Source organism: Necator americanus, chromosome IV, assembly GCF_031761385.1.
Source record: "Necator americanus strain Aroian chromosome IV, whole genome shotgun sequence".
NCBI lineage: Eukaryota > Metazoa > Nematoda > Chromadorea > Rhabditida > Ancylostomatidae > Necator > Necator americanus.
The window spans coordinates 11,224,706-11,240,472 of NC_087374.1; the positions used below are offsets into that span (position 1 = coordinate 11,224,706).

Genomic DNA, 15,767 nt, shown 5'->3' on the forward strand with positions numbered 1-15,767 from the left:
CGCATAGGCGCATCCTCGTAGGGATTATTGATCAACGCTCCAGACCTCATCGTTTGTGCACTGTTGTGTGGGAGGTAATATATGCGTGACAGTTGTACAGACCACGCAATGATTTTCGTTTGAGCCTTCGTCATAGGCCGTGTGTCTTGTTTTATTCAATACGCAACTGAGCAACTCGACTGACAGACAAATCGGTCAGTCCAGAAATGGTAGTTCCTTCAATCAGTGAGAATAGACATGCCACTCTCTTGCTAGGTCTTACTATGGTTGGCGTATTTTTCAATTTTCCGGAAGTATTTCTTCATGCACAACTAAAGCTTCCTTTTCTCTTTCCACTGACTTTTCTCGTTCTACTGAATGCTTGATGGCTTGATGCCTACCTGATACTTGTTTCTTCTACAATTCGTGATTCTTGTCTCAATAGCAAAAATCAATTCCGTTTATTTATGTGTACTCAGTTTGTTCGAAGAGTTTTTTTTTTTGCCATAGTGCACCATAATTTTTTCTCTTTCAGACGGTTTGGCACGGAGGCGCATTGTGCTGTCATCTGAAGAGAACAGGAATATCCCAGCACCCTAAGGGTGCTCTAGCCGAATGTCTTTGGGTAGACTGCATCGTCGTCGAATTTTTAGGCTCTTCTCCAACGTTTACCCTAGTGAGTGAAGGTTGAAATACAATTTTTTCGTATATACGCGTAAATGTCCATATACCAGATTTTTTTTCCAAACCTAGACGAGCTATGTGCTGTCGTAGGACATGAATAGTCCGAAAGAGTGATTATTTGCGTCGTCCTAGTTAAGATGATGGAGGATAGGGGCAGGGTTCAGTGAAATCTCAGTGATACGTAGTTCCCTCCACTGCTAAATGAAAATTGGGACATAGCTTAAAAGTGTTACAGCGAAGACTCAAAATATTCTCTATTCAAAATATTTCTCTATTCTAAGACTCAAAATACAAAATATTCCCTACAAATCCGGAAATGAGCTCCCGGATAAGACAGACGAGGACTTCAGACTGACCAGTTTACCCGCATAAGCACCTTTTTACAAATGTAAGAAGGATGAAATGAAAAAAATACGAATGGGATTTCTACTAGTTCATAGAATTGTTCTATCGACAGTATTCTGTTTAACTCGTTCTCACTTTGCATTCCGTGCAGTGAGTGGTTAGATGAACTGATCGGAAGTGGAACATCACTATGGGTATACTAACAAACGTAACATGTTTACTGTAACATAGAATTTGCTCCTAAATCAATCTTTTCTATTTTCTGGATTATATGGACATCGCACTTGTTCCTTTTTATAGTTGAAAACTCTGTCCTAACATCTTTTTCGTGTTGGAGAGAACTGAACGACGAACATTCTTCTGGTGGAGTTCCTACGATTCACCTTATAACGCGCGACCACGTGCACCCGCCGGTTCACTCAGCAGCTTCATTTAGTCGTTTCACTTGAATGAACTGCTAGATAAACCTCGTTGTTTGTTGTGCATTCGCGGTGCGTTACAAAGTGCCTCGTAGGAAGATTCGTACAGGGAGGTCGTTTTCCACGTTGTTTTTCAAGAATATAACGGGGAATTGAACGTGATATTCTTCATACTTGTGAACTACATCCTTAACCCTATCGTCTGCTGAAGAGATCTCCACACTGTAAATTTCGTGGTTTGTTGCCTTTTGGCGAACCAATGTGATTTCTAACGTTACATCTAAACTAATAAGTAATTTTATGGGATTGGCTCTGCCCGGATATGTAGATGAGAGTCCCGAAGTAATGCTTAGAGAAAGTTTAACTTTGGTGAAGGGAACTTGGAAATGTCTAAGTTTTACAGAAGTTGTAATGTGGTTTGTTCAGTTTTCGTGTCGCACATTTCTATCTTTATCTAAGAGGAGAACCGAGAGTACGAAGAAGGAAAAAAAGAAAAATAAAAGAAATATATTGTTATGGGCTTTCTCTTGCACTTAAGAATACGCTACGGGCGGGTGTGGCGCAGTCGGTTGGAGGTCCGTTGAAGCCACACGGTCGAGGGTTCGTTACCGCCCTAGTGCAAACCAAGCCTTTCCTCCCTCCGGGGTCGATAAATTGGTACCAGACTTGTCTGGGAGGATAAAAACACTGACTTGATCATCGACTGGTCCCCGCAAGTCATTGTATAGGCCAACACGCGTTCCAAAACCTCATCGATTACGAATTCCAGTAAAACGCGTTGGCGCATCCCGAGTGGATCGATACCCCAGTGACTTTATCCTTTATCCTTTTTTAAAGAATGCGCTAGAGAAAATGTGGTGGATATTTAGAGGATACTCAACTAGAAATCTGTTGTGATTGGTCTATTTGGTCAAAGGATGAGAAGTTCTGTACAATATCAGTTAATATCATTTGTTTATTGTTTGTGTTATTTCTTTAAGTGATGTAAAATCTTAGGGCTTAAAACTTTACGTAACATCTTTGGAATTCTATCTTTACTACCCATTCGTGTTTGCGTCATTGGCGAAAGTTTGTTTCCATCGTTTCAATTGAGTCATACTCAACGATATTCCTTAGAGTGTTTCCACGCACTTTTAGGGGTGTTCCTGGTTTTCGGGCGTCTTGAAGGCCGAAATCTTGGCTGTGAGATTTAGATTCCCAATCTTCTTAGAAAATCAGAAAAGACATTTCTTAACATGTGAAGCTTCTGCATTAATTCCTAACGCTTATATGAGCAGGGTTGACAAAAAATACATGTGAAAGTGATTGGAAAATGGCCTCAATTGTTTGGTGTAAGAGCACAGAAATTTGAAATTCAATGTCTCCTCGCAACCATTGCTGGTTTTATACTTTCCCTCGGTCGCGAGACCGGTCAATGGGGCGATTCTGCTGACTAAAAAGGGTGTTACTAAAACTATGACCATTAAGTAATCCTAACCACACATAAGTTTACCAAAAAAAGAACCAGAAACTCTTTTTTAAAGAAAGAAAAAAAAAGCTCCTAGAAGTTTGCCGACGCCTTCGGCCCTTAGGTGCGATAGGGAGAAGCCAGACCCTTCTCAGGTGAAGGCAGTCTAGCTCATGGGGTGCAGCTCAAGTGAAGGGGTCCCTTCCCCAACCGTTCAAAAGGGAAGGGGGGTCAGAACACCGGCTCCGACTATCGCATCTATCCTTCGGCCTATCGATTATCGGTCTATCGATTAGTAGAGACGTGCTGATGATGAAAGGCGCCTGTAACGGTCCACAAAACAACTTCGACGGCAACCAAAAATATTCATCATAACGCAGCGCCACGTAACAGGGCACATGTTTCTGTAGTCAAACGCGTAGGCTTCTGGTTAGTGAGATAATGAGGATGATTTGAGTCGATTCAATCCATCCGGAGAGCATATTCCTTGGTCGGCATATTTCTGGACTCCATTGTTTCAATCACGGAAGGTCACGCATTTCCTATGGATATACTCACAAACATAACATAGTTACCGTAACGTAGAATTTCTCATTCTATTATACATCAATATCTAGCTGTCATACATGCCGAATTCGATTGCTTTTGCTAACCACTATGGATCCACCGTAATCTCAAGGTTGTCCCAGCATCAATGGCAGCTGGTTTTACTTAGTATTGGCTCCCTGTTATCTTAAATGTATGCTGAGCAACCGGGCCTATTCTTTTTTTTTTTTCAAGCGCTATACAGCAACAGGCCATCATGTCACGTTTGTAGGATGATTCTCGTTATTGCACCATCCGGAAACTTTTCTCACATGAGGTACCAATCTATACTATAGGTTTACGTTCGACCATTCATCTGAATGACTTGGCGGGTACGATTCAAATCGGATCTTTAACTGTTCCACAAATCCCGCCAAATGGTATTCTAGTCATTGCACATGAATCAATAGATCATTGCTAAGAAGAAATAAAATTAAATTGTGATATTTCCAAGTTGTGGAACATATATCAGGTCAATCTGGAGGCAGATTTCATTCATTCTCATCCTGTGATTTTCTTCTCTTTCCTTTTTCTTGGAATTAGCAGTTTTCGGAATGTGCTACCATTTCTCCTCCATGAGAAAAAGTTCTCGCTTTAGCTTGCAAAAAAAAACCAAAAAACAATAAACGTGATTTCCATAAGTCTATTATTTGATACATTTTAGTACTTATTTCAAAAGGAACATACTTAATTTTCCTTTTGCAGTAGTCATAATTTGTACGATCATTTGGGGAGAATGGTTGAACTTCTACTACTGGAGATTATATTGGAACATCCGTCGATCCACCTCAGACGAATCATTAGGCATTCTAATAGTGGCTGATCCACAACTAGTTGGTTTCAAGAATGAAAATCATATGCTCGGACCGTTGACAAGATGGGATTCGGATAAGTGAGTCCGCATTCAGCTCATCGGATTTTCCCAAGAGTGGAATGCCATCGATTTTTTCAAATTTATGAGTAAGTTGGAATTTTTAGGTTTTTATCGAAAGGATTCTCTCATGCATTAGCCGCTACACAACCAGATCTCGTGATCTTCCTTGGAGACCTTTTCGATGAAGGTCTCGAAGCCAGCGAAACAGAAATTCAGTGGACTGTTTCAAGATTTTTCGACGTTTTTGACTCTCCATTTCCGGTGAGTAGAAATTTGTGAGTTTTGGATTTGTGACGGTTGGAGTGACGGGAGATCTTTGCTCTCTCCGTTGCTGATTTTAACTCGTTTACAATTTGAACTCGTCTATGGATGTTGTCGATTTAAAGGGCGACTCTCTTGGGTCGTTCTCTTCAATGCAGTTGACTTATGCAACTGATTTAGGAGAAATCTGAAAGTTAAAAATTTAAAAAAAAAATTAGTAATCTTACTCTGAGGTACCGGACTTGAGATCGTCGCTCATTTCGGCAGCTCCGACTGGACCTGAGCGAGGGTCCCAGCCATTTACGGAAATGCACCACAACTGAACTCATTTTAATCATATTATAATGTTGTTGTTAATACATCGCTCATCTTATTACTTCCAGAAAATTTTCATCAGTGGCGATAATGACGTCGGCGGTGAAGCAGAACCTGTGCAAAGTCATCTAACCACTCGTTTCAGCCATATTTTCATTAACTCATTTCCAAACTCACACAAACTCTTCGATCGGCTCTCCTTGACAGAGGTAGGAGGATTTTTAAAAAAACGTAGAGTGTGAACGTTCTGTAGACCCTTGTTTCGACAAAATGTTAAGTCTTGGTTTTCAGAGGATTTCTATCTTTCATGTCTCATTAAAAATCTGGTGAATTTAGTTGTTTTGGGAGATATTTTTGAGAAAAAAGAACAAATTTTTCCTAAAACAAGTTTACAACTAAATTCACTTTCTATCGTTACTGTATTTCAGGTGAACTTGATGAATGGTGAAGTCACTAGTATTCTTGATTCTTCGCTTCTTCCGAGCTTAAACCTAATCTTCAGCCATGTACCTTTTGCCATCCCCTCCTACCATGATCCGAACAATTTCGTGAGTTACTTACCATTTCTCGTTCACTCATCTACGTAACATCCACTCTGACAGCTGTCATTGTCCGCCGATCAAAGTGTCATTTTTGGCGAAAAATAAACTCCAGAGCTGGCAGAGTAAAAAGTACAGTTTTGTTGTTGTTCCTGAAACTCCTTGTTAGTTCGCTTCCTATAAAATGGCGTATTTGGTTAATATTATACACCTTCATTTCTTGTTCGCCTCAATCAGGTCCTTTCAATGAACGACAATCATTTATTTCCATAAGAAATTTCTGATTTTAGGTACAGATGCGCTAACACAATTGACATTTCGATTTCTCATGCGAAAGAAAATATTTTTTGATTTCAGATAAAGACGCTTCAGCCCGATCTCATTTTGAGCGCTCACGATCATAAAGTGAGTTTAAGTCAAGGCTTAAGACAGCAATGATTTCGTATGCAGAAAAGAATTTCTGTTGATGAGGTTCAGCGCAACTTCCATCGTTTATACTTATTTGATTGAACAAATGAACTAAGAATGGTGAATGAAGCACTCGTCAAGGTTTTAATTTGTTCCCAAAACTTGGAAGTTTGACAGAAGAAGTCTTATCAGAGCTATTTTAGTCTGTTTGAGTAAGAATACTATTTTCATTCTCTAGAAGTATTTTATTACTAGTGTTTGTTAAGCTGGCACTCATCAGACCGGAATTATGGGTCAAGAAGACCAAGGGATCCTTAGGGATATCTTCACCACCGTCAGCTTTGCAGGCTTATGTCCATCGTCTTCCACGAACTGCTGGAATAGCAATAAATTCTACAAGTATCACTGGTTCATACAAATCGGCGGTGTTTTCTGTTGGTGGAGATGAGCCCATACTCGAATTACAAACTCCAACATGCTCGTATAGGTATGTCACTTTTTTTCTCTCTTGCTACAGAAATTCCACAAATTTATAATGCATTCACCTCACAATTGCTCTTTTTACAGGATGGGAGTGTATGATGTTGGCTATGGATTTGTTCAGTTAGAACATTCGTCGGATAATGAAAAATTCATCGTATCATTTTCAATTCTTTGGCTTTCTAGTCGTTTTTATGCGTTGATTCTTTATGCGATCGTTCTTAGTGTAGGTTTTCTTATTCTAGTCATAAAGTTAATACTTACATTGTTTTCTAAGAGATTACGATATCACCTCCTGCCAAAGTAGTTTAATGTCTAATTTCTGTGAAATTCTCTCAATTTTACTTTTAGTCTTTGTACTTCTCGTTATTGTTTCACACTTTTCTCAGGTGTGGTAAGTACGGGTAACTGTAGGTGGTGATTCGCGCTTAATATTATCGACTTGATATTATTCGGATTGTTAATATATTATCATCTTATAAGTTCGATAAAAAAGTTAATAAATATAAAGGATAAAGTTTCTGACGTTAATCAATCCGCTTGGGATGCGCCTCCACGTTCACCTAAATTCGGAACTGTTTGAGGTTTACGAATGTGTAACTGGTCCGGAGGAATGAAAGGCTTGGTGAGCACTAGGGCGGATTCGAACTTCCGCTCGATTCTGCAGGAGGCGGAACCTCTAACAGCTACAATACACTATTTATATATACAATAAATATAAACGGCAAAATATATTCTGCTAAAAGTTACAACATTTCTGAATATAATTCATTGTAAGAATTAAGTATTAAAACGTTATTTAGTTAATCATTAAAACCAATAATATAAGAAAATTAACTTCAAATAGGATCAAAAATAAAGAAATTATGAAGATGTCACATTTCTCTGTCTGAAACCACAACGAAGCACCTTGATCTGGGACCTTCCGGGGACCTATCGATAGTTTTCTGCTAACTAGAAAAAAGTTAAATATATATATATATAAAATATAAAAGTGCTTAAGGAATTCTGAGAGGACGTTAAATTGTGGATGATGCCTGCAAAAACAAAATCACTCCTAACAGTGAATTTTGAGACTATTCCCCAGGATGTACCTGTCTGATTAGTGCATATGGTAAAACGAAGTTATTTAAATTGACGTTCAGCTCGTTTTATGGAAATACTTCTTTGAATTTAAGCCACTCAAAAACCTCATCATTTATGTGATGACCTAATACAACGACCACGCGTGTTGACTAATCGTTATTTCAAAAAAAAGTAGTAAATTTCGTAAGTGACGCTGACCAGGAGCAGATCACTGAGTCTCCAGCTCGGCCTTCCGAACTATGGACAAATGGTTGGTCTCGCGAGTACTCTCTATCTCCGAGCATCCACTATTAACGCTTTCCCATTCATCGCAGGGTTTTTTTTTTCGGAATGTAACCTATGCATTTGCGTTTCGCTTCCAATACATTTGTTTATTGTTCAGTTTCTTTCGGAATTCGGAATTTCCTCAGTAGTGCTAAGAGATATCACTAAAAAGCAACTAGTTCAATGTAGAATGTTCTAGAACTATTTGTTCGAACGGTAAACAGAAATCGTCAAGCTCAGCGTATATCCTGAAACCTCCGCGTAAGTCTCGGGAACCAACAAAGTCCGCCTGGAGACGATCAGCTAGCGGACGGTGCGATTCTGGTTGTAATACTTCCCTCCATAACGACGATACTACTGTCACACCTTTGGTCCGTAGAAAAGCAGATTTTTTACATACATTTTTGAATTTGCATTGATTTGCTTCTTAAAGGCATCACCCCACGAATCTGAGGTGGTACGGACTTCAGGTGGAGTATTCGTATACGGGATGGGAGACTATGGAGAGGAGGTGATTCCGTCCATTTCTTCCTAATTGCCGCAAAAAACGGACCGGAAGGTACGGCTTCGAGCGTCCGGCGCGCTATTTTCTACAAGGAGTTCGACTGGAGCGCGCCAGCCTTCTGCGGCGCCGCATCTTCTGAGCCGTTTTTTACGGCAATTAGGAAGAAATGGACGGAATCACCCTCCTCTCCATAATCTACTATCTCTTGTAAGAATACTCCACCTGAAATCTGCACCAACTCAGATTCGTGATGCCTTTAACTCTAACAAGAGTTGTTTTGGAAAGCTCCAGATTCTCTTTGTAGCGTAATATAAAATACTACGTTACGAACATTGGATGTTGCTACGGTATCAAGAGATCAAGAAGAGGCATGCTGAAATCGACTGGAGCAAATGTTAAAAGAGTGGTCACTATCCAGATTTCACTTTGAGTTATTGCTATTCGAACATTTCTCTCAAGTCTTGCAAACGGGTTTGTTTTCTTGCTTTTCTTGTTTTCAAAAGTCCATGATGTGCATCTCGGGACCTATCTTCGCTTTTCCATCGACTTCTCACATATCGGCTATCCTTTGTCTCCTCCTATTTTGCTAACCGCGCCCCTCACTGATGCGCGACAACGATCTCCGCAATGACACCAGGCACCTTAGTCACTTCCCTTCAGTTCCCGTTATCGTTTGCTTTTTCCTTCACTTTCATCACAATCAAATTATCCAGCATCTTCTCCGTTCCCACGCCTGCTTCTACCCTATCAGGATCATTTCTACTCTGAATGTCCTTGTGTTTGTTGTCGGTTTTCTCCTCCTGCATGCCTATTATTGATCGTCCCACGGAAAGGAGACGCACCGATAGCGTAGCCGTGCGTCTGCTGAAGCAATCACTTCGGAAATGGACAACGCGGCGACGTTATTGTTTGCTTAGCGGTTGAAAAAAGAGGGAGAGAGTGAGTGTTCAGTGTTTAGTATTCCTTGGTTCATGATTTCCGGAGTGAATCCTCGGAGTTAGCTTCTCCTACGTGGTCTAGGGCCCTGTTATTTCTTCCACTTTGCAACGGATATAGATTTTCAAGTGGCTCTCCTCCTCTGGACGGAACTCGTTCGCATTTATCTTCGCGCTAAGCAATTCCCCAGCCCTGCGCTTCCATCCGCACAACTTCTCTTTGTCTTAGAAAACTAGTTCTCATTTGTTGTTCACTTGTTTTTCCTAGGTGTTGACCACTATCCGCTATCTTTTTTTTTCTTTTGATCCATCATTTTGCTCACCAATTCTATCTGGAAATAGGAGAGAAGTTTTGAGGCAAAAGTGAGGAGAACGTTCTTTGTGAACGAAACTTATCTACCACGGGAATCTGCTCAAAATTCCATTACTTCCCCCTTTAATAAATGTCCCCCATCATTTCGTTTTTTGTGAACGAAAAAAAGGAAGCCATTAGGGCACTCATGAAAAATCCAGAATTTTCCTTTCCCGAGGACAAAATTAGAATGCAAGTCTTCACAAGTACATAACTATTCATAGGAGTTTTCAGATGTTTCACATTCTCGCTTTTCAAGTTGCTAAAGAATACACATAATTTATTTTCACATTTCTAATGCTTGTTAAATTTTCCATGCAATTACAAAAATGAAATTTTTTAGAGTTAGAAATAGGAGATAATTCTTCTCAATGCCACCTCTTCTGCTATTATCTCCCCATACAATTTTTTTTTGTAATTCTAAATACTCTTCCAAATAATCCAATTCCAAATAATCTCATATATTACTGCAAATTCTCCAGTATAATTCCTTCCTAATCCTATGCACTTCCCATCCCGATTTCGGCAAAAGAGACGCGCTCAACAATTTGATTTGTCAGTAGAAGCTACAAAAAAGAATTTCGAGAGGTTAAATGTGTTTTGCTTTTCCGAGAGTAACTTCGTTAATCATAAGGTCGTAAGGAAGATAAGAACAGTTCTCGTCTATATTTGAAGGAATCTCAAATTTTTCTCTAGATCATACTGTTGATTTTTGCAAAGACATTTCCACCTGGAGGATAATGAGGAGAATGAAGCACATTGCCAGAAATTTTCACAATAAAAAATATGGAGCAATGGTATATTTTCAGAATCCAAGCATTTCTGGAAATCTCTGACTTTTCATCTGAACGATGCACCAGTCTAACATTTTGAACAGAATTAATGCATTAAAATTGAAAATGTCTTACTGAAAAAATGGGAGCAATATATTGTTCTCATTATATTGTTATCCTTTATATATTGTCCAGAAATCACCAAATCCCCCTCGTTAGAATTTCGGCATTTTGCTTTGAATTTTGTTATTTTTATCGGGTAAACGAGGCTTTTGTGAGATATTATTCATAGAATGAAATTTTGACCTTCTCACCGTCATGGAAAGACTATTTTCAAAATGAAAAATGCATTTAAAAATTAAATCTAAATATTATTCATTCATTTCTGTGCAATTTCTTTACCTGAGTTCCAAATCCCTCTTATCATCCCATGACGTCATTAAAGCGCTGTCGTCACTTCGATGATTCAGCACCACAAAATAGACGTTTGGTCCATTCACTCAGTGACGTCAGCACGACTCACTCGAATTTAAATATAGAAATTCATTTGGAAAAGTAATGTGAAAAAATCGGCGGTGTAGTGCAGTGGGTAAAACGATTCTTGATTGAAGTGAACGTGGGGACGCATCCCAAGCGGATTGATTGACGCCAGATGCTTTCTCCTTATTTTTTAAACTTATTTTCTTTACTTATCTTTCTTTTTTTAAGTCTATCTATCTTGTTTTTTATCTGTCTTTTTAATTTATTTATAAGTATTTTTCCACTTTCCCCCATGAAATACTCATGTGAACAAATTCATTTCCATTCTATTAATGGAAAACGCCAGCATCTGCGATCAGATTCGGGATTTCACGACCTTTCCACGAAATTTGTTTCCGTGTTCGGCCCATGATCGTTGTTCATTTTCCACAGCGCTCATCAGACATGTTACCTCCGTTAATTGAATGCAGCCCCGTAGTCTTTGACCCGGTTTTTGCTCCGAAAGAGCATTGCTTGACATTCAGTTGAAAACAATGTCCGTTCTTGAGCTCATTGAATTCTCGTCTTGGAGTCTTAGTGGAGTTATCCGGCTATTTTAATAATTAGTAAGAAAAAGACGGGTTTCTGAGCAAATCACCTCTGATCACAACCACCTCAATGTCCTTTCATAGATGGAATAAATAACAAATAACGAAATAACACGCTTGATTTGAAAACGCTTGCAACTTTTGTAAATTTTGTTTATTCATTATTTACTTCCGTCTGCTCCTATTGTTATGGATGCCATTTACTTTTATTCGTTTAATATTTATTGCCTTTTTGAGATTTTTGGTTGCCCAACGCCACTTGTGGAAATGCTTGGAGTTATAGTGGAGGCAGCTAGTTTTTTTTTTCGAGAGAATACATTGCAAACTTATGTTATTTTACTGTAGGCGTTATTGATCGATTAGTTATTAGATCGAGATATCTCTCCCTGTGTATTTCAGACATTGATCTTTTGTCTTTGACATTGTTATGATTGAGAATTTCACTTGTGGTAATTTTACTTTCTGACATAATTATGAGTGAAATTTTCACACAATTTCGTAGATATCGCCGTTTTTCGTCTTCAAATTTAAAAAATTTAGCAAGAAAAAAATTCCAGATTTCTATTTATTCGTAGAACTCGTTGAGAAGAAAAACTTCAAGTTAATGAGTTTGAATACGATCAAAATGACGATGACCAGAAGGAGTCCACCTCAGTTACCAAAGAAACTTCCCACCTCTTGATCGCAAATTCGAAATGGCAATTGTTCAGGACGTAGTTTGCACTTATAGCACAACGAAAACGAGAAACAGCTACAAATTCAGGAGATCTGAGATCTCATGAGCATCAGAAGCGCTAGTTTATCCAACAAAACGACTCTTTACACCAATTAGATTGACAAAATGGAACATCGTAAGATCAAATTTTCATCACTCATGCGGAAGTTAGCAAAACTTTGTTGCTTAATCTCACAACCGATTCATTTTACAGATTTTCACCTTGGTTTCACTTTTTACTCAAGCAAGTAAGCACTTACCTTGACTATCTTCCAACAAAACTCCGTAAGGTCAACCTGTATTCAAGAAATAAATAGCAGTACTTCGTCAGACAAGTGAAATAGGAGTAAATCCGAGTTCTTACCGTAGTTCATGGCCTACCACCGTGCCAAATACTTGCACTTCTAACAAATTTCCTTGGTTGTAAAGTCTCGCAAACAAATATCGTGCATTTATTTATTGAAAACACCTGCAGATGTGCCATAAATTAAAAAAAACAAGATGGAACAGAGCTCACTAGAATTTCGCCTGAATTCTACACAACAAGACTGGCCCTTCAAAGCATGAGGAGTGGTGGATTGGCAGGTCATTCTCCTGCTACAGAAGGCGAGAAATCCTCACGCGAGATCCTTTTCCCAGACCCAGAACGCTACGGTAGATAAACGGATACCAGAGTTTGAGTGTTAACCTCGAACGGAGGAATCCGTCAGGGACCCTGGGCGAACGGGTGGGGGGACCTCAAGCGCGAGGGCTCACCAACTACATGCGATCCATTTCAATTAATTTCTATCCTGAATTCCTGTCACTTTTTCATTAGACATCAGTAGTTTTCAATTTCATATGTGCAGCTGTTGGATGTTTTTTTTAAAAGAAGTGCCAGTGTTCAAAGCATTTGTTCATTAATGCAACGACAAATATTTTTATCTCGTCAACACCGCTGTCATTCAGAGAGCGACGCTGAGCAGATAACTTTTTTCAACGTTTTTCTCTAGCAGCAAACACTCCAACATTATTTTCTCCATAATTGTTTCCTGATATTTTTACTTGGCGAGAACCTCACGCGTCCACTATTCTTAATTAACGAATTTTTTATGCTATCCGTTCTTATTCGTGGTCAGCCGCTGTTACTGAAGTTTTTTTGAAGGTCTCAGCTTTTTCTGCTTTTCTATCTGGCTTCGAAATTAATCAGATATTTCCAAGGATAGTGTTGAACCTCTATTTTTAAAGTAATAGCACCTCTAGTACGTTGCTGCTCCTCTGATCCATTTCTTTTAACTTCTTCCCGCTTTATAAAATTTCCATTCAACTGTTTCTAGAGCACGTAGATGTTTTGTCTATTCACTACATATTGTTGGCAAAATATTAATTTGTGAATTTGGTTTCTTCTTACAAATGCGTTTGTTCCCCTGTTTGTTTGTTTGTTTTTCTACAACTAAAGTACGCTTAAATATTGCTAATTACTTTTTATTTATTTTAAATTTCAAATATTACTAATAAAATATTTTAATTTTGAACCTCATTAAGCATTTTCGATTATCGCCTTCTGGCGCAATTCCTTTTTTTTAAAGAATTTCCATTTTCAAAGCAACTGCTCTTCATTCAACTGATAATATTTATTGATCGTTCAAAATGTTCAGATTTCTGTAAGAACTGCGACATGAGCGCTTAGTTATGCGTAATACATTGAACTTCCATGCAAAGTGCGCTGAAGAATTCTCCTCTCGAAGATTTTCTTCCTTTTTTTTCCTTCGCAATGTCCACAAAACATCTGTTAGCTCAGATGTGCACGTACGAGCAAACACCGGTGGCTGTCACCGCTCATCCCGCTTCATTAGAATAATTATTGAAGTTCCTTTTGCGGTGAAATTTTCCAGCAATCCATTAATGGAGCAGAGAGAGCTGTATTTGGTTGAAAAGATGAACTAACTTTACCATTGTGAGGTGAAGTTTATGACTTTTGCTCACTTTTTGAAGCAGAGGTTGTTTTCTTTCTAGTACAACTGAAAAAACGAAATTTTTTCGAGATGTGAGAACGTTTTCCAATAATTTCCCGGTAGCTGTCCTCCCTCTGCATTCGCTCATTCTGCAAATGATACTGTTTTTTCAAAGCATAAACTGAAACCTGGAGGAAGAATTTTGAAAGAGCAGCATTGAAAATCCAGGAAGAAAATGGAGGAGGTTCCATGAAGTGAACGGAACTCTAATCTAGAAAAGTTTTTGTTTATCTGACTTTTGAAAAAAAATAGGGAATCGTTCTTTCTGGATTCTCATTACTTGTCATTTCCTATAGTAGCGACGCTTCCTACGTGCTCACTTCACCTCACAAATGAGGCGGTCTTTTTCATATACACGAATCAATGCTTAAGAATTTATAAATTTATAAACTATATCTTTATTTATAAATGTATTTTATTAAAATTGTGTTGTGTTATTATGTAAACTTGTATTTATATTGTAAATTTAAAACTTTTTAGCAATCTCTGAGAGTTTACAAATTCATAAATCATATTATAACTTATAAATGTGTTTTAATAAAAGTTGTGTTGTTGTATTTTCTGAATTTTTGAAACTTATGAATCTATGGTATTTAGAAGAGTTATCTGTATTCCACCAAAAATAGCGGGACTGGTGACTGGTGTTTGTGTAAAATTAAGGACTTAAGCTTGATCAAATTCCTCAGATTTTTCTGGTAAAGTTTCTGCTAAACATACATTTCTGTAGTCAAAATTAGGGCCCTTTAGTGCTAATAAATAAACTAGTAGTAGTTAGCAAGTTTCTGCTAAACATACATTTTAGTAATACAAGTAAATGACAATGTTTTTACACGTCATAAGATTAATCAATTGATTTTATCTCCATCGGGGAGCAGCAGTGTTGATTGTTTGCGAATGTCGGCATTTTATCTCTCGTATTCAATCAATCAGCTGAGAAGCATCTCATGTTTTCAAGAATCACTCCAAAGAACTCTTATGAACGTCTTTACTGCAAAATATTCTAACAGAGAGGATCAGCGTACTTTCTATTTTAGCAACCTCTGAGAGTTTACAAATTCATAAATCACATTATAACTTATAAATGCATTTTATCAAAAGTTGTATTGCTGTATTTTCTTTAAACTTATGAATCTGTGTATGCAGTCACCAAAGATTAGAAAATGTCAGTATTACAGCCTTAGCGCGGAAGAATTTCCAGAAAGGAGGTCAAAGAAACCTTCACCTCCTGCTGGCTCTCTGTCCTTACAGAGAACTTTTTTTTGAAATTTTGAAAGCTTCATTTATGAAATTTCTAGACATTCTCCAAGGCTAAAAGGTGTAATATAGAAAAAAATGCTCTGAATACTTATATATGTACTTTGTAGTGCACTGGATATTTAATAAGGGTTGTAATGTTTTTTAAAAAGTGCTCTGGAGGCTACTTGCGGTGCATTTGGTATTTCCACTTAATTTTTTTAATTGTATAGAAAGCGTTTTATTTACAGTAATAATTTATCACTGTAAAACTAAGCTATTTCTCGAAGGAAATCCTATGGTAATTCCTCATTTGTTACTACTTTTCCGAGATAACTGGTCAGCTCAAAAGCTGCTGTCAGTTTCTTATTCCTTCTTTCATTTGTCTTCTTTTTTCACTAAGGCAAAACAGCGTACATGTGGTTTGATTGAGAGCAGAAATACCTAGGCCATTCATTCTTTGTTGTTCTGCGAAACACGGAGGACAAATAACTGGTGCTGCTTTTC

The 15,767-nt window shown here is 38.1% G+C and overlaps 1 protein-coding gene across 2 annotated transcripts; it reads left to right on the forward strand.

The window, feature by feature from the left end:
- Window positions 1-594: 594 nt before the first annotated feature.
- On the forward strand, window positions 595-15,752 carry RB195_000939 (uncharacterized protein; the record flags this gene model as incomplete). 2 transcript variants are annotated; one of them, XM_064197502.1, is made up of 13 exons in its annotated part: window positions 595-655; window positions 4,165-4,351; window positions 4,438-4,594; window positions 4,978-5,118; window positions 5,338-5,457; window positions 5,806-5,853; window positions 6,204-6,343; window positions 6,424-6,562; window positions 7,646-7,737; window positions 7,886-8,057; window positions 8,496-8,597; window positions 15,593-15,617; window positions 15,709-15,752. In XM_064197502.1, the coding sequence occupies 13 exons, from the start codon at window positions 595-597 to the stop codon at window positions 15,750-15,752; spliced, it is 1,428 nt and encodes a 475-aa protein (XP_064053382.1). The 2 variants fall into 2 exon arrangements, with proteins under 2 accessions (XP_064053382.1, XP_064053383.1); XM_064197501.1 differs by lacking the exons at window positions 7,646-7,737; window positions 7,886-8,057; window positions 8,496-8,597; window positions 15,593-15,617; window positions 15,709-15,752 and adding an exon at window positions 7,805-7,885.
- Window positions 15,753-15,767: the final 15 nt, after the last annotated feature.